General features: G+C 36.4%; 1 protein-coding gene across 4 annotated transcripts in view; it reads right to left on the bottom strand.

The window, feature by feature from the left end:
* Positions 1–26,104, bottom strand: part of SCAPER (S-phase cyclin A associated protein in the ER) — a 539,023-nt gene that overhangs the window by 331,539 nt on the left and 181,380 nt on the right. For all 4 annotated transcript variants that reach the window (XM_025883907.2, XM_025883909.2, XM_025883908.2 and 1 more), the window contains 3 exons: positions 18,729–18,810; positions 16,625–16,777; positions 15,972–16,079 (listed from right to left, as the gene is read on the bottom strand). In XM_025883907.2, coding sequence (XP_025739692.1) covers positions 15,972–16,079; positions 16,625–16,777; positions 18,729–18,810 — 343 coding nt within the window. The remainder of the gene's footprint in view (positions 1–15,971; positions 16,080–16,624; positions 16,778–18,728; positions 18,811–26,104) is intronic.

The following is a 26,104-nucleotide window of genomic DNA, read 5'->3' as shown; positions in this document are numbered from 1 at the left end:
CATTAAAAAAAGAGTTAAATCCAAAAGATTACATATAGCAGGGTACTTTTTAACAGAGCAGGAAACAGCTAAAATAAAACTATGCTTTTTAGGACTAGACCTAGGTGCAAAAATAAAACTGATGGGGACAAGAGCAAAAGAGAGAAGAAGGGTGAGGAAGGATAATAAAGGGACACATCAGGCAGCATTATGCAAAACTAGGTTTGCCAAATTAATACCATACAAAAATAATATTCAAGGCAGAGGCATGAAATAGGAAAGAGATGTTTCATATTCTTACAAGGTAAAATTCATTAGATAAAAATTATGTAAATAGTTATAATCGTGTGATATATAAAGATTTCAAAACACAAGGAGACATATATAAATAATAATAGGATATGAACAGTCCTTCCGTTTTTGAGAAAAGGATACTGGTGAGGACAAAAAATAGGTTAAAAAAAGTGAGAATATTTGCATAACAACAAGCAAATCTGATCTAATATATATACCCAGAGAGAAAACATATTTTTTAAATTTTACAATGTATTAAGCTATAAAGAAAATCAATAAACTCTCCAAAGTAGAACCTAGATAAACCATAATTTCTAATCATAATGCAATAAAAGTTGAAACTGAAAACACAGAATACCACTCATTTTAGCATCACATATTTTAAAACTGAAGCAATGCCCAGAAGATTAGCTTGATCCCTACATAAGAATGCAGTCAAATCCATTAATCACTTCACACTTTTAAACACACATATCCACTCATCCTCATAAAACAAAAAGCACTGCCACCCCTCTAATCTATAACCTTGAAAATATCTTTGTTTAAAAGGAAATAAAAACTGAAATTCAAGGGTGCCTGGATGGCTCAGTTGGTTAAGTGTCAACTCTTGTTTCAGCTCAGGTTATGATCTCAGGGTGGTGAGATAGAGCCCCATGCTGGGCTCTGTGCTCAGCCGGGAGTCTGCTTGAGATTCTCTCTCTCCCTCTGCTTGTGCGCTCTTTGTCTCTAAAATAAAATTTAAAAAAATATTTTTTTAAAAACCTGAAATTTGAAATACTTTTAAAACCCATTAATTTAGAAACAAAATAAGCCTATTAAGAAATGTTTAAGACTTAAATGAAGAAAATGAACAGTTTACTAAACACATAAATGCAAGACATAAGTAGACAAATGTTGCTGGATGAAAAGAAAAAATATTTAAAAGATGTCTACTCTTGCCAATTTAATCTTGACATAATTCCACTGCAATCTCAAAATCAAAAAAGAATTTTTCTTAGTTTAGCAAGTAAATTACAAAGGTTATGTACAAAGTGAAAAAGCAGAGGAACAGCCAAGATAATTCTGAAAAATAATAAAGAACACATCTACCCTATGAGGAATAGAAGCAAGAACACAGCAAATAATATCTACTCAATATTTAAAGAAAATAATTATTATGCTACAAATCTACACCCAGTGAAAATATCTTTTCCAAAAAAAAAATACTACAAACAAACAAAAACATAATTTCCCACCAGGAGATTCTCACTAACCTGAGTAGTAGGTACACAGATAGTTGTTTTATTATTATTCTACAAATAACAGCAAAAAAAAAAAAAAGGGAAAATCCAGTATTTAGGGTTTTCTTTAAATATTTCCTTTAAGATTTTATTGATCTATTTGAGAGAGAGAGCACAAGGGGTGGAGAAGGAGAAGCAGAATGCCCATGGAGTGGGGAGCCTGAGGCGGAGATTGATCCCAGGACCCTGGGATCATGATCTGAGCTGAAGGCAGCTGCTAAACCGACTGAGCCACCCAGTCACCCCAGAAAATCCAGTATTTGGATTAATGGCATCAAAGGATACTGCAAAAAATTTAAAAGAATGACGAATTAAGGATGTAACTGGCCAAAATATCCAAGTTCCCTATGATGGCCTTCTATGGTTGCAGACGTGTTATCAAATTAACCATGAACAAAAAACAATGGACAGGACACAGAAGATTTTTTCAACATGGGTGCATACATAATTACCCCTGATGTATTTCTTTTATTTTTTAACAATATTTTTTTAATTTTTTATTGTTATGTTAGTCACCATATATTACATCATTAGTTTTTGATGTAGTGTTCCATGATTCATTGTTTGTGCATAACACCCAGTGCTCCATGCAGAATGTGCCCTCTTTAATACCCATCACCAGGCTAACCCATCCCCCACCCTCCTGCCCTCTAGAACCCTCAGTTTTTTCAGAGTCCATCATCTCTCATGGTTCGTCTCCCCCTCCGACTTACTCCCCTTCATTCTTCCCCTCCTGCTCTCTTCTTCTTTTTCTTTTTTCTTAACATACGTTGCATTATTTGTTTCAGAAGTACAGATCTGTGATTCAACAGTCTTGAACAATTGCGCTCACAATAGCACATAACCTACCCACTGTCTATCACCCAGCCACCCCATCCCTCCCACCCCCCACCACTCCAGCAACACTCAGTTTGTTTCCTGAGATTAAGAATTCCTCATATCAGTGAGGGCATATGATACACGCCTTTCTCTGATTGACTTATTTCACTCAGCATAACAACCTCCAGTTCCATCCACGTCGTTGCAAATGGCAAGATCTCATTCCTTTTGATGGCTGCATAATATTCCATTGTGTATATATACCACTTCTTTACCCATTCATCTGTCAATGCACATCTTGGCTCTTTCCACAGTTTGGCTATTGTGGACATTGCTGCTATAGACATTGGGGTGCACGTACCCCTTCGGATCCCTACATTTGTATCTTTGGGGTAAATACCCAGTAGTGCAATTGCTGGATCGTATGGTAGCTCTATTTTCAACTTTTTGAGGAACCTCCAATACTGTTTTCCAGAGAGGTTGCACTAGCTTGCATTCCCACCAACAGCGTAAGAGGGTTCCCCTTTCTCTGCAACTCCGCCAATTATCTGTCCTTTCCTGACTTGTTAATTTTAGCCATTCTGACTGCGGTGAGGTGGTATCTCATGGAGGTTTTGATTTGGAATTCCCTGAGGCCAAGCGATGTTGAGCACTTTTTCATGTGTCTGTTGGCCATTTGGATGTTTTCTTTGGAAAAATGTCTGTTCATGTCGTCTGCCCATTTCTTGACTGGATTATTTCTTCTTTCGGGGTTGAGTTTGATAAGTTCTTTATAGATTTTGGATACTAGCCCTTTATCTGATATGTCATTTGCAAATATTTTCTCCCATTCTGTCGGTTGTCTTTTGGTTTTGTGGACTGTTTCTTTAGCTGAGCAAAATCTTTTTATCTTGATGAAATCCCAATAGTTCATTTTTGCCCTTGCTTCCCTTGCCTTTGGCGATGTTTCTAGGAAGAAGTTGCTCCGGCTGAGGTCGAAGAGGTTGCTGCCTGTGTTCTCCTTTAGGATTTTGATGGACTCCTGTCTCACGTTTAGGTCTTTCAACCATTTGGAGTCTATTTTTGTGTGTCGTGTAAGGAAATGGTCCAGTTTCATTCTTCTGTATGTGGCTGTCCAATTTTCCCAACACCATTTGTTGAAGAGATCTTTTTGCCATTGGACATTCTTTCCTGCTTTGTCAAAGATAAGTTGACCATAGAGTTGAGGGTCCATTTCTGGGCTCTCGATTCTGTTCCATTGATCTATGCGTCTGTTTTTGTGCCAGTACCATACTGTCTTGATGATGACAGCTTTGTAATAGAGCTGGAAGTCCGGAATTGTGATGCCACCAGCTTTGCTTTTCTTTTTCAATATTCCTCTGGCTATTCAGGGTCTCTTCTGGTTCCATACAATTTTAGGATTATTTGTTCCATTTCTTTGAAAAAAGTGGATGGTATTTTGATGGGGAATGTATTGAATGTGTAGATTGCTCTAGGTAGCATTGACATCTTCACAATGTTTGTTCTTCCAATCCATGCGCATGGAACGTTTTTCCATTTCTGTCTTTCTCAATTTCTTACATGAGCATTTTATAGTTATCTGAGTACAGATCCTTTGCCTCTTTGGTTAAATTTATTCCTAGGTATCTTATGGTTTTGGGTGCAATTGTAAATGGGATCGACTCCTTCATTTCTCTCTCTTCTGTCTTGTTGTTGGTGTATAGGAGTGCCACTGATTTCTGTGCATTGATTTTATATCCTGCTACTTTACTGAATTCCTGTATGAGTTCTAGCAGTTTTGGGGTGGAGTCTTTTGGGTTTTCCACATACAGTATCATATCATCTGCAAAGAGTGAGAGTTTGACTTCCTCTTTGCCGATTTGGATGCCTTTTATTTCTTTTTGTTGTCTGATTCCTCTGGCTAGGATTTCTAATACTATGTTGAATAGCAGTGGTGAGAGTGGACATCCCTGCCGTGTTCCTGACCGTAGGGGAAAAGCTCTCAGTTTTTCCCCATTGAGAATGATATTCGCTGTAGGTTTTTCATAGATGGCTTTTATGATATTGAGGTATGTACCCTCTATCCCTGTACTCTGAAGAGTTTTGATCAAGAAAGGATGCTATACTTTGTCAAATGCTTTTTCTGCATCTATTGAGAGGATCATATGATTCTTGTTCTTTCTTTGGTTAATGTATTGTATCACGTTTATTGATTTGCGGATGTTGAACCAACCTTGCAGCCCAGGGATAAATCCCACTTGGTCGCGGTGAAGAATCTTTTTAATGTACTGTTGGATCCTATTGGCTAGTATTTTGGTGAGAATTTTGGCATCCATCTTCTTCAAGGGTATTGGTCTGTAATTCTCCTTTTTGAAGGGGTCTTTGTCTGGTTTTGGGATCAAGGTAATGGTGGCCTCATAAAATGAGTTTGGAAGTTTTCCTTCCATTTCTATTTTTTGGAACAGTTTCAGGAGAACAGGTATTAATTCTTCTTGAAATGTCTGATAGAATTCCCCTGGGAAGCCATCCCTCCCTGGGCTTTTGTCTATTGGGAGATTTTTGATGACTGCTTCAATTTCCTTAGGGGTTATAGGTCTGTTCAGGTTTTCTATTTCTTCCTGGTTCAATTTTGGTATATACATCTCTAGGAATGCACGCATTTCTTCCAGGTTATCTAGTTTGCTGGCATAGAGTTGCTCATAATATGTTCTTATAATTGTTTGTATGTCTTTGGTGTTGGTTGTGATCTCTCCTCTTTCATTCATGATTTTGTTGATTTGGGTCATTTCTCTTTTCTTGTTGATCAGTCTGGCCAGGGATTTATCAATCTTGTTAATTCTTTCAAAGAACCAGCTCCTAGTTTCATTGATCTGTTCTACTGTTCTTTTGGTTTCTCTTTCATTGATGTCTGCTCTGATCTTTCTTATTTCTCTTCTCCTCCTGGGTTTAGGCTTTATTTGCTGTTTTTTCTCTAGCTCCTTTAGGTGTAGGGTTAGGTTGTGTGTTTGAGACCTTTCTTGTTTCTTGAGAAAGGCTTGTATTGCTATATACTTTCCTCTCAGGACTGCCTTTGCTGTATCTCAAAGATTTTGAACAGTTGTGTTTTCATTTTCATTGGTTTCCATGAATTTTTTAAATTCTTCTTTAATTTCCTGGTTGACCCATTCATTCTTTAGTAGGATGCTCTTTAGCCTCCATGAATTTGAGTTCTTTCCGACTTTCCTCTTGTGATTGAGTTCTAGTTTCAAAGCACTGTGGTCTGAAAATATGCAGGGAATCATCCCAATCTTTTGGTACCAATTGAGACCCGATTTGTGACCGAGGATGTGATCAATTCTGGAGAATGTTCCATGGACACTAGAGAAGAATGTGTATTCCGTTGCTTTGGGAAGGGATGTTCTGAATATGTCTGTGAAGTGCATTTGGTTCAGTGTGTCATTTAAAGTATTTATTTCCTTGTTGATCTTTTGCTTAGATGATCTGTACATTTCAGTCAGGGGGGTGTTAAAGTCCCCCACTACTGTACTGTTGTCAATGTGTTTCTTCGCTTTTGTTATTAATTGCCTTATATAATTGGCTGCTCCCGTGTTAGGGGCATAGATATTTACAATTGTTAGATCTTCTTGTTGGATAGACCCTTTAAGTAGGATAGAGTGTCCTTCCTCATCTCTTATTACAGTCTTTGGTTTAAAATCTCATTTGTCTGATATAAGGATTGCCACCCCAGCTTTCTTTCGGTGTCCATTAGTATGGTAAATGGTTTTCCACCCCCTCACTTTCAATCTGGGGGTGTCTTTGGGTCTAAAATGAGTCTCTGGCAGACAGCATATCGATGGGTCTAGTTTTTTAATCCAATCTGATAGCCTTTGTCTTTTGATTGGGGCATTGAGCCCATTTACATTCAGGGTAACTATTGAAAGTATGAATTTAGTGACATTGTTTTGCCTGTACGTGACTGTTACTGTATATTGTCTGTGTTCCTTTCTGATCTATGCTGCTTTTAGGCTCTCTCTTTGCTTAGAGGACCCCTTTCAACATTTCTTGGAGGGCTGGTTTCGTGTTTGCAAATTCCTTTAGTTTTTGTTTGCCCTGGAAGCTTTTTATCTCTCCTTCAATTTTCAATGAGAGCCTAGCTGGATATAGTATTCTTGGCTGCATATTTTTCTCGTTTAGTGCTCTGAAGATCTCATGCCAGTCCTTTCTGGCCTGCCAGGTCTCTGTGGATAGGTCTGTTGCCAATCTAATATTTCTATCATTGTAGGTTACCTATCTCTTCTCCCGAGCTGCTTTCAGGATTTTCTCTTTGTCTCTGAGACTCGTAAGTTTTACTATTAGATGTCGGGGTGTTGACCTATTTTTATTGATTTAGAGAGGGGTTCTCTGTGCCTCCTGGATTTTGATGCCTGTTTCCTTCCTCACATTAGGGAAGTTCTCTGCTATTATTTGGTCCAATATACCTTCTGCCCCTCTCTCTCTTTCTTCTTCTTCTGGAATCCCAATTATTCTAATGTTGTTTCGTCTTATCCTATCACTTATCTCTCGAATTCTGCCCTTGTGATCCTGTAGTTGTTTATCTCTCTTTTTCTCAGCCTCTTTATTTTCCATCATTTGGTCTTCTATATCGCTGATTCTCTCTTCTGCCTCATTTATCCTAGCAGTTAGTGCCATTTTTGATTGCACCTCATTAATAGCCTTTTTTGATTTCAACTTGGTTAGATTTTAGTTCTTTTACTTCTCCAGAAAGGGTTTCTCTAATAACTTCCACACTTTTTTCAAGCCCAGCTAGTATCTTTAAAGTCATGATTCTGACCTCTAGGTCCGACATCGTACTAATGTCCGTATTGGGTAGGTCCCTGGCTGACGGTACTACCTCTTGTTCTTTTTGCTGAGGTGATTTTTTTCGTCTTGTCATTTTGTCTAGAGGAGAATAGATGAATGAGAGAACAAAATGCTAACAGGTTAACAACGTCCCCAGCAAATATAGTGTATACAAATCAGAAAAGACCTGAAACCAGGGGAAAAGAAAGGGAAAGAAAGAAAAAAGAAGAGGAAGAAAAAAAACACAAAAAGAGAAAGATAAAAACAAAAACAGAAAAATACAAAAAAACCCAGAATATGATCAAATATGATCAGGCTAGTGCATAGATCAGTGCCACACACTAGATTTTGGGCGTATTTTGGTCTGTTAGAAAAAAGTGCCTCCTAAAATTTTAAAGGAAGAAATACTTATATATGTACAAAATAAGGGTTGATACAATGAAGGGATGGAAGATGACTGTAAAGATAAAAATTATAAAAGATTTTATAAAAGGAATTGATAAGAAGTTGTTTGAAAAATGAAAGAAGATTTAAAAAAAAAAAAGAGAAAAATAAAGGGAGAGAATGTGATCAGGCAGGAGACTAGAACAAAGCCATACAGTAGTGATTTAGGGTATATTTTGATCTGTTAGAAGAAACTGTATCTTAAAATTTTAAAGAGAGAACAACTTATATATATATATATATATATATATATATATATATATGCCAAAAATAAGGGTAACGACTATGAAGGGATAAAATATGACTCTAAAAATGAAAAATAAAAAATGTTTTTTTCAAAAAGGGATTGATAAGATGTTGGTTGAAAAAGGTAAAAAGAAAAATTAAAAAAATAAACAGTTAAAAAAATTAACTTTGAGAAACTAATGAATCATAGTAAAAAAAGCCATGAATTCTATGTGCAGTATTCCCCTAGCGCTGGAGTTCTCCCGTTCTCCTTGATCAGTAAACTTGGTCTTGGCTTGCTGGCTGTTCCTGTTGATCTTCTGGGGGAGGGGCCTGTTGCCATGGTTCCCAAATGTCTTTGCTGGAGGCGGAATTCTCCCGCCCTTGTCAACAATATTTTTGTTTCTGTCAAAGTTACCAGCAAACATATTTTACATAGTCAATGGTTCAGAGAAAGAAGTTCCCCACTGCTCTCCCCCATTCCTTTCCCAAATCCAGGTGCAATGGTTTTAGGGGATTTTTTTATCTTTCTTCTCTATATTCCTGAATATATATTGTATTGCTACTTCTTCATTTTTCCCAGTTTTAAGATCATCTATTGACTTCTCACCACAGAACATACAGATTTAGCTCTATTCCCTGAAACTGGCCCCACAACTCACACTTTATATAGTTTGTATCCCTTCCATCTTTCCAAGTATGGAGGGACCAGAAAAGAAGTATTATCATGTAACTACTAGGTGGCAGGAATGTGGGGTTTACTACACTCCTTTCTGATGCTGAAATACTTTGTAATCTAAAAAAAAATAATTTTTTTTGAAAGAGAGTACCAAATTTTGGGATTGTGAAAATCACAACTTTGTGATTTTCCTGATACAACAGATGTGCCCACTCTAACAATCACAAGAGAAGTCAAATTGACAAAATAATTATTACTAAAACTCAATTAACTCTCATCAAAGATCTGATCTATAAATATTTACTTTGGAACTAATATACTGGCCACTGAATTTCAAATAAAGAACCTAATAAGGTGTGAATTAAAATAAAAGTTTTTTTTTTTTTTAAGATTTATTTACTTATTTGACAGGGAGAGAGCGAACAAGTAGAGGAAATGGCAGGCAGAGGGAGAGGGAGAAGCAGGCTCCCCGACGAACAGGGAGCCCGATGCAGGGCTCGATTCCAGGACTCTGGGATCATGACCTGAGCCGAAGGGAGATGCTTAACCGACTGAGCCACCCATGTGCCCCAAAATTTGGTAAGGAAAATAAGAGTTATATAAATTAGGCAGGTAATGCTGAATTTGTCAACTATACTTGTCAGAGCAAGAGTATTCCTGCTTATAAACTCCTATTGTTTTAAAAGATTATTTATTTACTTATTTGAGAGAGAGAGAGAACATGAGTGAGCGAGTGGGAGGAGGGCAGAAGGGGAGGGAGAGGGACAAGCTGACTCCACGCTGAGCACAGAGCCCTACATGAGGCTCGATTTCACGACTCTGAGATCACAGTCTGAGCCAAAATGAAGAGTCAGACGCTCAAACAACTGAGCCACCCAGGTACCCTTGTTCTTGCTTATAAGCTCCTATTAATAAATTCTTCATTCCCTTTATTCTTCCAACATGAAATTGTCATATTATGGATTTCAAGATTAGGTATGCATAAAATTTCCATATAAAGAAGTACATATCACAAAACTTTAAGAGAATATTCAAGTAGAAGCAGTTTTAGTTATATAAATTTACCTCATTGCAACCCTTTCTGATCCTCTATCAACCAACTGAAAGAGAGCAGCTGCAAAAGTCATCACAACTGCTTTGGTCTTTTAATGTTGCCCATGGCCACAATTCTGCAACTCCTCACAAATGACACACAAGAGCCAGATGAGAATGCATTGGTCTGTAATCTGTAGATGTATACAAGTAGTCACTGTTGTAGTCATTCCCAGCTACCATGATCTTGAATAAGAGTTTAAGGAGTTTAAGGGTTTATGTCTTTTAAAAAGCAATAGTGTTTAGGTATTTAATTAACTGTGTAAAGGTAATGGGTATCAGCTACAAAAAATAGCCAAAACATATTAACTTTAACACTTAAATTATCAGCTTGGGATACTCCATTCTAATTCCCAAACAGATGCAAAGAGGAAAAAATAGTCTTAATTATATCGTAAGCAAACTGTAAAATTTGAAAACCACAATAATGCAAACAAAAAACCAGCATGTATTACAGTAATAGTCCAAGGACTCATGCAGAGAAATAGGGTTGAAATGGCTTTTCATATCTATATAGTTTAATTGTATTATGAGAGCTGCTAGGAGTCACAAAATAGTTTTATCAAACACTAAAGAGCTTAAGTTTCTAAACTGCAGATATTTGTTACCTATTTGAAATTTCACTTTAAAATAAAGCAACTGTTTGAAAGAAAAGATTCATGGAGGAGAACATTATATAGTTGTAATTTACCAAACCAATGACACAGAATCTGAAAAAACTTTAAGAAAACTACAGTTCTTTAGGCTTCTTGTTCTAAATCACTGATTAATGATCAATATCTCCCAAACTGAATGTTTACTAAAAGAAAACCAATACAGAAAAGAGACTGTGATTATTAGCAGTAAAAGTGCAATGGTCATATTACATCAGAAAAAGTATGAAAAACAGGTATTAATGGAGTAATATTTCAAAATTATGAGTGTAATTATCTACTTTACCTTTCTTAGCATATGGCATTTGTCCAATACAGGTACAGAGGTGGTTAGAATTTATTCTAAATAAATACAAGAAAAATACACTCTATAATAATCAATTTTAGATATATAAAACAGATAATAGTAGCAAGACAATAGGTTTATAAACCAAGCTAAGAGCCTGAGACTTAATAAGTTTATCTATCTTGTCCTTTTGCATGTCAATAATGAAGCCTGGAGAATTCAAACTGTAGTATTTACTCCAGAGTATGTAGAATTCTTTTTTCCAACCTTAAGGCTTAGTTGCCTGGTTGGAATTAGGAGGAGTGGTTAAAGTAAATTTTATTTCTTGCCAGCCAAAAAAATTTGGAGATAAAAGAAGAAATAAATTTTTTAAATGTGTATCCTAAGGGGGACAGTGTGTTAGCTAAGTGAGAGTAATGCCAAAAGTGTAATTTTGATTCTCAAAAGAAATGATCTCTCCACCTGTCCCTGACACCAAATAGGTCCATTAATATGGCCATGCTATGCAATCAGGAAGAGACCTTGTGTTTTAGCTCTCCCAAAATGTTAATTCTTATGTGGTGTGAACCCTGTGGTAGAAACCAGTAGGCCTGCCAGGGCCAGAATGAAGCTTATGGCAAAGACTCAGAGATGTAGGCAGAGAAGACTGAGGGGTGATGTGGTCAGGAAGAGGTAAATAAATGTCTGATGCTCCACTGGAACACTAAGTGGAAAGAACAGATCAAGAGTTCACCAGCCACTTTTCAGGATTGGTGGCCCAGAGAAGACTAAGTGAACAGGTAGAAAAGGGTCTCAAACTGAAAATCGGAAAAGACAGAAGACATTATGCAGAGAGACCTCAAGTTCTCGTAATATGGGGTCCTGTAAGCCATACTCCTCCTTTAATCCACACAGGTATAAGCAAGTGGATGGGGACCGAGGATTGTTATTCAAAAGAGGCTAGGTACAAACCAGAGAAACTGTTTAAATTACTGTGTCAAACTAAAGTTTAAAACAAATTGGTTACCTAGTTAAAAATCTTTCTTTAAATCAATGAAGAGGACTAACTCAGCTATGGATAAATAGCCAAATATTCTCTGCATGTCCCTAGTTATAATGTGAGTGAATTTACCATAAGAATTCCAAAAGTTAGAAGAAATATGTAAGTTAACAATCAGCTATATATGTGTGTGTTATACACTGAATATATACACATGTTCTCTCTCACACAATTCTCTCTCGCACATTCTCTCTCTCTCTCTCTCTCTCTCTCTCACACACCCACACACACACACACCATAAAATTTTCCTCATCCTATTAAAGAGAAAATTTAGGCAATGGAAGCTATATCCTATAAGAAAGGGTAAGACATTTTTAGATAATTTCCCAATCTAACCTCAAGTGTACCCAACTGAGATACTGGGGAGAAAAAAAAAGATTTATTCTAAATGAGTCCTAGTTTGTTCATCTGACTTGATTTTCTGTTAAAAAGTAGACAAAATGCTTTCCTAACATGATTATAAAAAGAGAACAAATACTTTTGCTTCTACAAACAAAGGTAAGCAAGGTAAGGAAATGAATCAATTAGGAATTATCTCTTGTTTCCTGGACTGCCCTCAATTCTGGGAGACATCTAGGAGATTTCTTTAACCTCAACACCAGCACCCTCTGGCGAAAGAAATCAGCTTACATTTCACTGGAATACAGTAATGTCTTTACAGTTTTGCTAATTTAAAATATCATTTTTTCTTTCAGTCACCTAATGTGCATAATTTTTCCACATTGAAATACTAATTTGGGATTTATAAAATCACATTTGGTTGTAAACATCCAATAAATTATAGTTAACATCCTTCATGAAAGTCCTTTTTATACATCTATGCAGCGAATGAAAATAAACTTTATGTAAGTACACAGGTTAACAAACAGAGTTCGTATACTTTATATGCTTTTAAAGCCAAGGAATCCTACAAAGAGAAATATATGGATTAAAAAAAAACCTATTTAACTTCATTCTCTATATATAATTGTACTTCATTCAATGTCCACAAACATCACTATTAGCTCCTTTAGATATTAGTGTGAAAATAGGATGACACAGAAATCAGAGTTTTAGTTAAAACTTGTATTTTATTATTTCTTTTTTTTTTATTTTATTATTTCTTTAGCAATGTATAAAAAATTAAATTTTGGAATGTATTTAACTAGCACCCATTTGTTGTGACCTTCAAAAATTAGCTACTTTTATCATGTGGATTCTAAGATGAAGCGAAAAAAAAATAAAACATAGAACAGCTCTTTTTGTAAAGTCTCAAAAAACAAGAAAAATTCCCTTGTAAAATTACAATAAAAACACAAAACAATATACCTTTCTTGTTGGGCAGCTACCTATTATGTTTAACAGGCTTAAAACAAAATGTGTCAAAGATCAAGAGTAAGTTATCTGATATGTCAAGTGCATAAGGTCAAAGGTACAATTTTATTAGGTCAGAGGTGATATAAATAAAATCTTACATGTCAAAGAAGAAGGGTCACAGACAAGGTGTATATAACATAAAAACATCACAGATGACAAGTAATAACTTTAAGTAGAACAAGTATGTTTACTATATAGATACCTCCACTGATTAAAAATGAAACTTCCATATGAGTAAATATAAAATTGCTTTACTATATCACATAACTCATGCTATATTGCATGCTTGTTTTCAGGAAGAAAGGGCTATAACCAAGAATTAAGTGAGAACCTTAAGAAAATTTAATCTCTTTGAGCTGAAATAGTACACAAAATGAACACATCAACCAAATCTCAAATCACAACAGCTAAACATCAGGCTATGCTATAGTAGCTACAAAAGCTGGATAATAACTGCATATTTTTCTTTCAAATTGCATGAACTAAATATTCTTTCCTTCTCAACTCCTCTCACTGAAGTAAAACACATAAAATTTAGATTTCAATTTACATAATAGCAATACTCCAGAAAATGTTTAAACAATTTGTTATAAATAATGTAGTTTTTTAATTAAGAGAATTTAATTACAAATAATTTTTATAAATGAAATAATTAAATTCTAACTAATGAAAGCAATTTAAGATTTTTTTCGAGGCGGCATACACATACACATGACTCTAGTTCTAAACAGCAAACTTAAATAGTGAATGGGGATAATTATATGAATGATTCAAGAAAAAAAAATCCTTACTCTTCACTCTTAAAATACCAATACAATTTGAGTAAAGGACAAAAATTTATTTGAGGTAAACTAAATAGATGATTAATTACATGTTTTATTAGTGATACCTAAAGCCATTCTTACAACCTTTCAGTTCAACTCAGCTCAATGAGCTTTTATTAAATACCTTACTATGTGTCAAGCATGTCAAACAATGGATATACAGGAATTAAACATTAGGAGACTTCCAATTCCAGCCACAGTGAACTGGCTTATACTGGACTATCTTCCAACTCAAAACGTTGCACAAAATATATAAAACATCAATTTGAAGGCAATTAAAGAACAGCCAACAGAGCCAGGACTTGAGAGACCATGATCCCTAGAAGAAAGGAAGCACATGAGATGAGCTCCACATTCACTCTGGATTTTTCCTCAAGGTATGCCTGTTTTTGGCACTGGAGAACAGTGCAAGCTGAAAGTAGCAGCCTTACTGAGCTGAAGAGACAGAACTTGGTTTCGAGCTGCCAAATTGATTGGAACTTGAGGGGGAAAATCCTCAAGATGAGAAAATCACAGAGAATAACTATGTGCAATTTCCATTCAAGCATTGGTCATGTCCAGAAACTCAGGAGAAAACAGTGGTTTTGGTGCTCCTACTTCACTAAGATTTATTGATTTATTAAGAAGCAACCACAAAATTACCTGTGCTTCCTGACAGCATTCAATCCAGACCAAAGCCCAAGTCCTTGAACTCTCCCCTCCCCAACCAAATCACCTAGCACAAGCCCAAATCCTGTAAGTCCATTCTAACACCTTATTGAGAAACTCCATAACTCCCCCACAGTATGTATTTTCCATTCTTTTAATAAATTAATAAAACACAATTTCATTCAACTACAGGTGTGTTCCTGATGGTCTTTGCCTAGAAAGCACTGACAAAAAGCTACGAAAAAGAATGAACTATAGCTTCATATAAACATTAAACATCAATCTCACAGAGTTAGGGATGGGTGAAAGAAACCAGACACAAAAAGTTCATACTGACTGATAACATTTAAGTAAATTTCCAGAACAGACAAAACTAACTGATGGTGCTAGAGTCAGAGACCAGTTACCTTTTGGGGACATGTCTGGGACAGAACATGAGAGAGCCTTCTGGGGTACAAGAAATAATCTATATATTCATGTGAGTGAAACATATGTAAAAATTAATCAAACTATATACTTGAGATTTGTGTACTCTTAATATATGTTACACTGGGAGAAAAAGGAGTTAAACACACACATGCATGTACACACAGGTACTACCCTCATAGAACCACAATAACCTTTCCTGGTTATCTTAAGAGATGCTTGACAAACATGAATGTCTCATCTTTGGGTAGCTTTAGAAATTTGCTAGTACAAATAGAACCAACAAATTCATAGATTAGCAATGTCATCCATGTCTAGATAACAGCTATATGTAAAATATTTATAAAAATATTCATACAAATCTAAATTCCATTATAAACAATTATAGGTAGATAAATAATGCATTTCTGAAAATTTCTAAATACTGTATTCATACAAAAGTGTCAATTTATATGACATTTATATTGTTAACTATTTTATAAGAAATGAGGAGCATCACTAAACAAATCTTTCCTTTACTATTTTTTTATTTAAATTTAATTAGCCAAAACATAGTATATCATTAATTTCAGATGTAGTGTTCAACAATTCATCAGTTGCGTGTAACACCCAGTGTTCACCACATAACGTGCCCTCCTTAATGCCCCTCACCCAAGGTACCCCATCCCCCCACCCACCTCCTCTTAAGCAACCCTCAGTTTGTTTCCCATAGCTAAGAGTCTCTCATGCTTTGTTTCCCTCTCTGACTGCTTTCCATCCAGTTTTCTCTCCCCTCCCTTAAGATCCCCTGCACTGTTTCTTATATTCCACATTTGAGTGAAACCAGATGATAATTGTCTTTCTCTGATTGGTTTATTTCAATTAGCATAATACACTCCAGTTCCTTTGATATTAAAATATCAAAATACGATAGCATTTTTTTGCACTAAAATTATATAACAGTATTACATTTTTATTCCTATGTTTGTTAAAATGTACACTAAAGTGACACATTTTTATATAATATTTTAGTAGTTATTAAATGTTATAGTTTTAAATAATCATATATGAACATGTAATTCTTTATAATAAAAGAGAGCATACTAGATTATTCAATAAATATGTGTAAATGAATGAAAGTAAAGCTTACCACTTCTTCATCTGAAAGTTCACGCCCTTGGATGCTGCTGTTCTCTCTCACAGCTTGCTGGTGTTTTCTTCCTTTAATGTGGCTAAAAAGATACACCTCTGAAGAGATCTAAAAGCATAAAATCAAAGCAACTGTAATCAACATATAATTATATCTAATTATAAATATTACATATTCAAGCCAGTATACTATATGGAAGTTGAGATCACTCTAGCCTTTACATACTAATTAAAACACAACTAAATTAAAACACAATTCTGATAATCCTCTAGAAGATACATGGTCAAAAAAACCATGCCTTTGTGGCCAACCTTAACAGGATATCATTTCGTCTGAGTATCAAAGTTCAAGTTTCAGCACTAAAAATGCTCTTTTCTTTTTTGGTCCAAGTACCCAAAAATATTGCTTGGGCTAACAATTAAGCGGGTATAGCCATTTCAGCAGCAACTGCTTGCATCGGCACTTTGCATGCTACTCCTAAATGCCAATACTATTTTTCTGGTACTTACTTTGCATAAAAATCATGACAGAAATCTGTGGTACTCATCACATGCCTTAGTATGAATCTTAAAAGACTGGGAGAATATATTTCCATAGTTTAATAAACTTTAGTAATAAATTATATCATCACAATATTAATAATGACAACCTACCAGGACATTGCAAAGGGAACATTGCTTCTTTCTTTCATAAGGGGTCAGTTTAGGGGCATAATCTGTATTTGCATGCCTCCCACTGCTTAACTCAGCAGCTTTTTCTTTTCTTTGTTCAATCTGTTCCATGTGCCTTCGAATGCTTTCATCATGCTGTGAATGAAGTCAAAGTGTGAGAATATAAAATATTATTCAAAGTATACTGAGAACTTGAAAAAATACTATTTCCATTAAATTTTCTAAAATAAGAATGTCTTAATTCACTGTTAACTTGAACACTAAGAACAAGAATTTACATAAAGCCCAGTAACATCTCCTAAAGTGTGCTTCATAGAACTATACCTATGGGGGATTGTTAAGTGTTTTGTGGAAAAGGTTCTATCATCAAATAAATTTGAAGAACAGTAAATTAAAGCTAAACAGGTTTTTAACAGAACTATTCTGAGCCTCTGGCATGTTTCTGTGCTCTAAGACTCAATTAAACCTAGCTATACTAAGCAACATATTACACACTTATTTGACTACAACATACTTTGGAGAAACACTTTGGGGAATACACAATGGGAAATGTTGACCCATATGTGAAGACCAAGCATATCCTGATAGTAGACAAACCTCATCATGATACAGACCTCTACCCACACTAACTCCACACCACACCATTTCTGGTTATTCTACACTTCCAGTGACTTCCCCCAAAAACAAACAAAAGAAAAACCACCAAGCTGAAAAAAACACAATGCCAGACTTCTGACTTCATGCTCATACTTTTTCATACGACTGGAAATATCATCCCACCAACCTACCTATTCTATCCATTAAACTCATCTCTCTTTCAAATCAGGAGTTATTCTCTAAAATGTTTCCTCTGACTTCTGAAACCCTTCATGTTAGACCAAGTGTCCTCACCTGTACTTCCATAGCGCGCCAAGTATACCTCTATCCATATGGAAATTATCAGCATCTGAATTTCACACTAGTTTAAGAGTTTCTTGAAACTTAGGATCATGCCTTACTCATCTCTGTAACCCATAACTACCACAAAGCTCAATAAATTTTTGCTGCACTAAATTTAAATGAATGATAAAAGTTCTAGGACTACACAAATAATAAAATATTGTCCTCTACCTTACAAAATTTACTATCTCCGTGAGGAGCCAATCTGTAAATAACTGTTACACAGTGTGAAATATACTGCTAGAAACTGTATTACTAATGCTAAAGACTTTCCAGAAAATAGCAGTTAATCATAATTTCCCAAGTTACAACTGCACAACTCACAAGCACTGAAAAGCAAGTGAAACTAATTACACTAATCATCTTCTAGTTTATTTGTAAATAATTAAAAGTATGAATATCAGAAGCCAAATAGTAATGCCTTCAAGTCACTAACAAATTGGTTAGTACAAAAACAAGAAATGTTAAAATTATTTTAATTATTCTCCACATTGTTTTATCTTATTAAATTTTTTATTTTTTTAAAAAGATTTATTTATTTATTTATTTGAGAGAGAGAGAGAGAGAGAGAGAGAGAAAGAGAGAAAGAGAGAGACAGCGAGAAAGGGAACACAAGCAGAGGGAGTGGGAGAGGGAGAAGCAGGCCTCCTGCTGAGCAGGGAGCCCAATGCACGGCTCTATCCCAGGACCCTGGGATCATAACCTGAGCCGAAGGCAGATGCTTAACGACTGAGCCATCAAGAGCCCCTCTTTATATATTTTAGATACATATGGGGCACCTGTGTGGCTCAATCATTAAATGTCTGCCTTCGGCTCAGGTCATGAACCCAGGGTCCTGGGATCGAGCCCTGCGTAGGGCTTCCTGCTCTATGGGAAGCCTGCTTCTTCCTCTCCCACTCCCCCTGCTTGTGTTCCCTCTCTCGCTGTCTCTCTCTGCCAAATAAATAAATAAAATCTTAAAAAAAAAATTTAGTTTTTTGATAGCTGAGTTAGAAGTGATCATAACCAAATCATATAAGTCTCATTATCCAAATACTAAGAATTCAAATTAATTAAAATTTTTACACAATTCCATAAATAAAAAAATTTAACCTCATGCTCCATTGAAAGCTCTAGAATTCCAAATTAAAATATATAATATCCTTACCTTGAGCTGAATTTTTTTCTGCAGCTCTTCCATTGCTTCTTGTTGAGCAGCTGTGAGTGCAGCCAATCGTTCCTCCCTATCTCTGTAAGAAAGATAGTAAAAATTATAAACTCAACTGCTTGGAGTAACAAATCTCATGAGGTTAAAAAATACAATTGGGATACATAGGATTACATATTCTAAAGGGATATTATTTTTTAAATTATTCTTTTCTGAGTGCCTAAGTCCCAAATGTAGTACTCAATAAATGTTTAAGAAGCAACACAAATTCTTAGTTATAAAAATAGGTTTCTGGACCCATACCAGGTATGGGTTTAAATACTACCTCTGGAGCTCTCATTTATATACAGCATGCTGAAAACATATTTATCTCTGTTGCCTTCCAAAAAACCACTAAAACCACAAGAAATGAATAGAAAAGGCACAGATTCACAAACACAAAAGTAACAGCAAAGGAAACAATCACAAATTATGAGACATACAAAGAAGTATGACCAGGCTTTGAAAAAAGCAGTCAATTGAAACTGTCTCTGAAGAAGGCCATATGCTGTATTTAGTAGGCAAAGACTACAAAACAGCTGTTACAAATATGTTCAAAGAATTAAAAGTATGCCAAACTAAAGAAAAATATTATGGCAATGATTCAACAAATAGGGAACCTCAACAGACACGTTTTTTCTTAAAATACTTTCCAATAAAAGAAACCAAGACTCCTTAAACAAATGGCTGATTCTAGGGGTGGAATAGAGAAAACACAGGATGAGTATGGACGATCTTGCAGTGCCAGAAGAGCAATAAAGTGCTCAAAAAACAAAATGATGAAGTATGTTGAAGGGACACAAGGGGCCAAATGAAAGAGCTCCCAATGTCCAAAGTTGGAACACTTTGAGCAACAAAATAATATTGGTTTATAGCACAATGTATAAAATAAATATAAGTAAGTCCACACTGACATTTAAAAAAGCGTTTAATAAATAGGAGAGGACAAATGTCCGTTACAGAAGAATTACAAATAATTTATGTAGGAATTCTCCTCTCAAGAAGGTAGAGAATAATTCCCCACCTTTTCAGTATTGGCTATGCTTAGTGACTTGCTTCCAAGGAGGATAGCATAGAAAAAATTTTAGAGTAATTATACAATGGGAGACATCTGACAAACACCATCTTAGCCAGGGGATCAAGGTTAATAAAATTAGTGATAATTCAAATTGACAGCATGAACCTTTGAGATGTTACAAATGGAAATTCTTAGTTACTTCTGTGTTCTTTCTCCCAGAAAGCTATAACATCAATCTAACCAGGAGAAGAACATCAGACAAGTCCTACCTGCGGGACATTCTACAATCTACCTGACCACTATTCAAAACTGTCAAGGTATTCAAAACCATGGAAAGTTTGAGAATATATGACAAATCAGAGATGCCTGAAGAGAAATGACAATTAAATATCTGAACAAATAAGCCCAAACACTACCCAAACTTAACTATGTACAGAATCGAATAATCATGAAGAGAACCAAACTAGAGAAATCATAGTCAATCTGATTACAGACAAACAGAAAATTTGGAGAGCAGAAAGGAAAAAACAATTCACCTTATACAAATGAAAACCAATATAATTAATGACTAACTTTTATATCAGAAAAAACAGAAGTCAAAAGATTCAAACAACTGAAAACAAAAAAGAACAAAACCAGGAACTCTGTATCCAACAAAACTGTCATTCAAAATGAAGGAAAATGTCAAATATACTAAAATAACAAAAAATTTTAAAATCAAAAACAAAATGAAGGCAAAATATTCCCAGATAAGCAAATAGCAAGATAATTCAATGACAGCAAAACTCCCTTACAAGAAATACTGAAAGAAGCCCATGTAGCTAAAAAGCAATTATGCCAAAAAGTAACCCGAATCCACAAAAAAAAAGAACACCAGAAATGGTAAGTATGTTAATAAATATATTTGCTCTCTAATCTAATTTCTTTGAAAAATGTGGCACTACATAAAGAGATAATTATAATACTGCATTGTTGAGTTTATTACATATATAGGTATACTTTATGTGACAATAGTAACATGAAGAAAAGGCTACAGAACTATAACGGAACAAAGTTGCTCTATTTTACCAAAATTAAGTTAGTTTTAATCAAAAGTAGATTGTCATAAATCAAGATAAATATTGTAATAGAGGAACCACTAAGCAAAACTAAGAGTTTTAAAAATCAAGAGAAAGGGGTGCCTGTGGCTCAGTCAGTTAACTATTCAACTATAGATTTTGGCTCAGGTCATGATCTCAGGCTCATGGGATAAAGCTCCATGTCAGGCACCCTGCTCAGTGGGGAGGCTGCATCACTCCCTCTCTCACTGCCCCTCCCCCTGCTTCTGCTAATATATTTTCTAAAAAATGAAAAATTTTAAATGATGCACTACAAAGTATTAAGTAGGGGGGCGGAGCAAGATGGCGGAGGAGGAGACCTGGATTTTGTTTGGTCCCAGGAATTCAGCTGGATAGGAATCAAACCATTCTGAACAGGTACAAACTCAACAGGAGATCAAAGAAAAGAATAGCAACAACTCTCTGAACAGAAAACCGACCACTTTCTGGAAGGTAGGACGTGTGGAGAAGTGAATCTGAGGCAATATTCCAAAGGATAGACGGCGGGGGAAGGGGCCTCCAACAGCTCCTTCTGGCAAGTGATAGAGCAGGGGAGCACAAAATTGGAACTTTTAGAATTCGGGTCCGCTGAGGGACGTCACTCCAGTGGCTAAGCGGGGGCAGAACCTCACGGGACAGTGTGGTCTCAGGAACCTCAGCGTCAAAGAAAGACCGGGGGTGCCTGAGTGCAGCAGAGTTCCTGGGTATCAGAGCAGGGAAGCCGGCTGCAGAGACGGAGCTGAGGCGCAGGCTCTCAGCTCGGGGTTGCCATAAACTGTGATCCACAACACAGTCGGGCCACTGCTCCTCCAGCAGGGACCCAACAAGTGGCAGATCAGGGGAAACTCCCCTTCCTCCCCTGGGGAGGAGCGGCGCGGGAGCGCACTGCAGGAATCTGCTGGGTTTGGAGACTCAACACCGAGTCTGGTGCCAGAGATAGAAATGCTTGGTCACAGGCCGGGTGAGCACCGAGTGCAGCCGGAGATCCGGGAGATGTGAGTGATTGACTGCTTTTCTCTGGGGGCTCACTGAGGAGCGGGCCGAGTTCTCGGCTCCTCCGGAGCGGAGACTGGGAGGCCGCCATTTTCACTCTTGTCCTCCATAGCTGTATGCAAAGCTTGCAGGAAACAAAAGCTCCCAACAGCAAACCCGAGCAGATTACTTAGCCCGGACCGGCAAGGGCGGGGCAATTCCGCCTCCGGCAAAGACATTTGGGAACAACAGCAACAGGCCCCTCCCCCAGAAGATCAGCAAGAACCACCAGCCAAGACCAAGTTTACCAATCAATGAGAACGGCAAAGCTCCAGCGCTAGCGGAATACTGCACATAGAATTCATGGCTCTTTTTACCATGATTCTTTAGTCTTTCAAAGTCAATTTTTTTTTACTGTCTTTTTTTTGAATTCTTCTTTTTCCCTTTTTCAACCAATATCTTATCAATCCCTTTTTTAAAAAAAATTTTTTATTTTTTATTTTTAGAGTCATATACTATCCCTTCATAGAAGTCACCCTTATTTTTGGCATATATCTGTAAGTTGCACTTTCCTTAAAATTTTGGGATACAGTTTCTTCTAAGAGATCAAAATATACCCTAAATCTCTAGTGTATGGCTTTGTTTTAGTCTCCTGCCTGATCACATTCTCTCCCTTTTTCTCCTTTTTTTTTAATCCACTTTTCTTTTTTTTCAAAAAACTTCTTTCAAATCCTTTTATAAAATTTTTTATAATTTTTATCCTTACACTCATAGTACATCCCTTCATTGTATCAACCTTTATCTTGTACATATATAAGTCTTTCTTTCTTTAAAATTTTGGGAGGCACTTTCCTCTAACAGACCAAAATACACCCAAAATCTAGTGTGTGGCACTGATCTATGCACAAGCTTAATCATATTTGATAATATTCTCTTTTTCTGTTTTGTACTGTTTTTGTTTTTATCTTTTTCTTTTTTTATCTCTTTCTTTTTTCTCTTTCCCTTTCTTTTCCCCTGGTTTCAGGTCTTTTCTGAAGACTTGGTAATGGACTTCTCAGGTACATTACCATGCTAATGGACACCAAAAGAAAGCTGGGGTGGCAATCCTTATATCAGACAAATTAGATTTTAAAACAAAGACTGTAATAAGAGTTGAGGAAAGACACTATATCCTCCTTAAAGGGTCTATCCAACAAGAAGATCTAACAATTGTAAATATCTATGCCCCTAACATGGGAGCAGCCAATTATATAAGGCAATTAATAACGAAAGCGAAGGAACACATTGACAACAATGCAATAATAGTGGGGGACTTTAACACCCCCTCACTGAAATAGACAGATCATCTAAGCAAAAGATCAACAAGGAAATAAAGACTTTAAATGACACACTGGACCAAATGGACTTCACAGAAATATTCAGAACATTCCATCCCAAAGCAATGGAATACACATTCTTCTCTAGTGCCAAGGAACATTCTCCAGAATAGATCACATTCTAGGTCACAAATCAGGTCTCAAACAATACCAAAAGACTGGGATCATTCCCTGCATATTTTCAGAACACAAGGCTTTGAAACTAGAACTCAATCACAACAGGAAAATCAGAAAGAACTCAAATACATGGAGGCTAAAAGGCATCCTACTAAAGAATGAATGGGTCAACTAGGAAATTAAAGAAGAATTAAAAAAATTCATGGAAACCAATGAAAATGAAAACACAACTGTTCAAAATCTTTGGGATACAGCAAAGGCAGTCCTGAGAGGAAAGTATATAGCAATACAAGCCTTGCTCAAGAAACAAGAAAGGTCTCAAACACACAACCTAACCCTACACCTAAAGGAGCTAGAGAAAAAACAGCAAATAAAGCCTAAACCCAGGAGGAGAAGAGAAATAAGAAAGATCAGAGCAGACATCAATGAAAGAGAAACCAAAAGAACAGTAGAACAGATCAACGAAACTAGGAGCTGGTTCTTTGAAAGAATTAACAAGATTGATAAACCCCTGGCCAGACTTATCAACAAGAAAAGAGAAATGACCCAAATCAACAAAATCATGAATGAAAGAGGAGAGATCACAACCAGCACCAAAGAAATACAAACAATTATAAGAATATATTATGAGCAACTCTATGCCACCACATTAGATAACCTGGAAGAAATGGGTGCATTCCTAGAGATGTATCAACTACCAAAACTGAACCAGGAAGAAATGGAAAACCTGAACAGACCTATACCCACTAAGGATATTGAAGCAGTCAAAAATCTCCCAAGAAACAAAAGCCCAGGGCCAGATGACTTCCCAGGGGAATTCTATCAGACATTTCAAGAAGAATTAATACCTATTCTCCTGGAACTGTTCCAAAAAATAGAAATGGAAGGAAAACTTCCAAACTCATTTTATGAGGCCACCATTACCTTGATCCCAAAACCAGACAAAGACCCCTTCAAAAAGGAGAATTACAGACCAATACCCTTGAAGAAGATGGATGCCAAAATTCTCACCAAAATACTAGCCAATAGGATCCAACAGTACATTAAAAGGCTTCTTCACCACGACCAACTGGGATTTATCCCTGGGCTGCAAGGTTGGTTCAACATCCACAAATCAATCAACGTGATACACTAACCAAAGAAAGAACAAGAACCATATGATCCTCTCAATAGATGCAGAAAAAGCATTTGACAAAGTACAGCATCCTTTCTTGATCAAAACTCTTCAGAGTACAGGGATAGAGGGTACATACCTCAATATCATAAAAGCCATCTATGAAAAACCTACAGCGAATATCATTCTCAATGGGGAAAAACTGAGAGCTTTCCCCCTGAGGTCAGGAACGTGGCAGGGATGTCCACTCTCACCACTGCTATTCAACATAGTATTAGAAGTCCTAGCCACAGCAATCAGACAACAAAAAGAAATCAAAGGCATCCAAATCGGCAAAGAGGAAGTCAAACTCTCATTGTTTGCAGATGATATGATACTGTATGTGGAAAACCCAAAAGACTCCACCCCGAAACTGCTAGAACTCATACAGGAATTCAGTAAAGTGGCAGGATATAAAATCAATGAACAGAAGTCAGTTGCATTTCTATATACAAACAATAAGACAGAAGAGAGAGAAATTAAGGAGTCGATCCCATTTATAATTGCACCTAAAACCATAAGATACCTAGGATAAATCTAACCAAAGAGTCAAAGGATCTGTACTCAGAAAACTATTATTAAATATTCATGAAAGAAACTGAGGAAGACACAAAGAAATGGAAAAACGTTCCATGCTCATGGATTGGAAGAACAAATATTGTGAAGATGACAATGCTACCTAGAGCAATCTACACATTCAATGCAATCCCCATCAAAATACCATCCACTTTGGGCGCCTGGGTGGCTCAGTTGGTTAAGCGACTGCCTTCAGCTCAGGTCATGATCCTGGAGTCCCGGGATCGAGTCCCGCATCGGGATCCCTGCTCGGTAGGGAGTCTGCTTCTCCCTCTGACCTTGCTCTCTCTCTACCATTCTCTCTCTCTCTCAATAAATAAATAAAAATCTTAAAAAAAAATATCATCCACTTTTTTCAAAGAAATGGAACAAATAATCCTAAAATTTGTATGGAACCAGAAGAGACCCCAAACAGTCAGAGGAATGTTGACAAAGAAAAGCAAAGCTGGCGGCATCACTATTCCGGACTTCCAGCTCTATTACAAAGCTGTCATCATCAAGACAGTATGGTACTGGCACAAAAACCACATAGACCAGTGGAACAGAATCGAGAGCCCAGAAATGGACCCTCAACTCTATGGTCAACTAATCTTTGACAAAGCAGGAAAGAATGTCCAATGGCAAAAAGACAGTCTCTTCAACAAATGGTGTTGGGAAAATTGGACAGCCACATGCAGAAGAATAAAACTGGACCATTTCCTTACACGACACACAAAAATAGACTCCAAATGGTTGAAAGACCTAAACGTGAGACAGGAGTCCATCAACATCCTAAAGGAGAATACAGGCAGCAACCTCTTTGACCTCAGCCGCAGGAACTTCTTCCTAGAAATATCACCAAAGGCAAGGGAAGCAAGGGCAAAAATGAACTATTGGGATTTCATCAAGATAAAAGCTTTTGCGCAGCTAAAGAAACAGTCCACAAAACCAAAAGACAACTGACAGAATGGGAGAAAATATTTGCAAATGACATATCAGATAAAGGGCTGGTATCCAAAATCTATAAAGAACTTATCAAACTCAACACC

This window comes from Callorhinus ursinus, unplaced genomic scaffold (assembly GCF_003265705.2).
Source record: "Callorhinus ursinus isolate GAN/ISIS: 27379988/994484 unplaced genomic scaffold, GSC_fseal_2.0 scaffold25, whole genome shotgun sequence".
NCBI lineage: Eukaryota > Metazoa > Chordata > Mammalia > Carnivora > Otariidae > Callorhinus > Callorhinus ursinus.
Note: the sequence above shows the minus strand (reverse complement) of the source record. Positions and strands in the feature narration are given on the sequence as shown.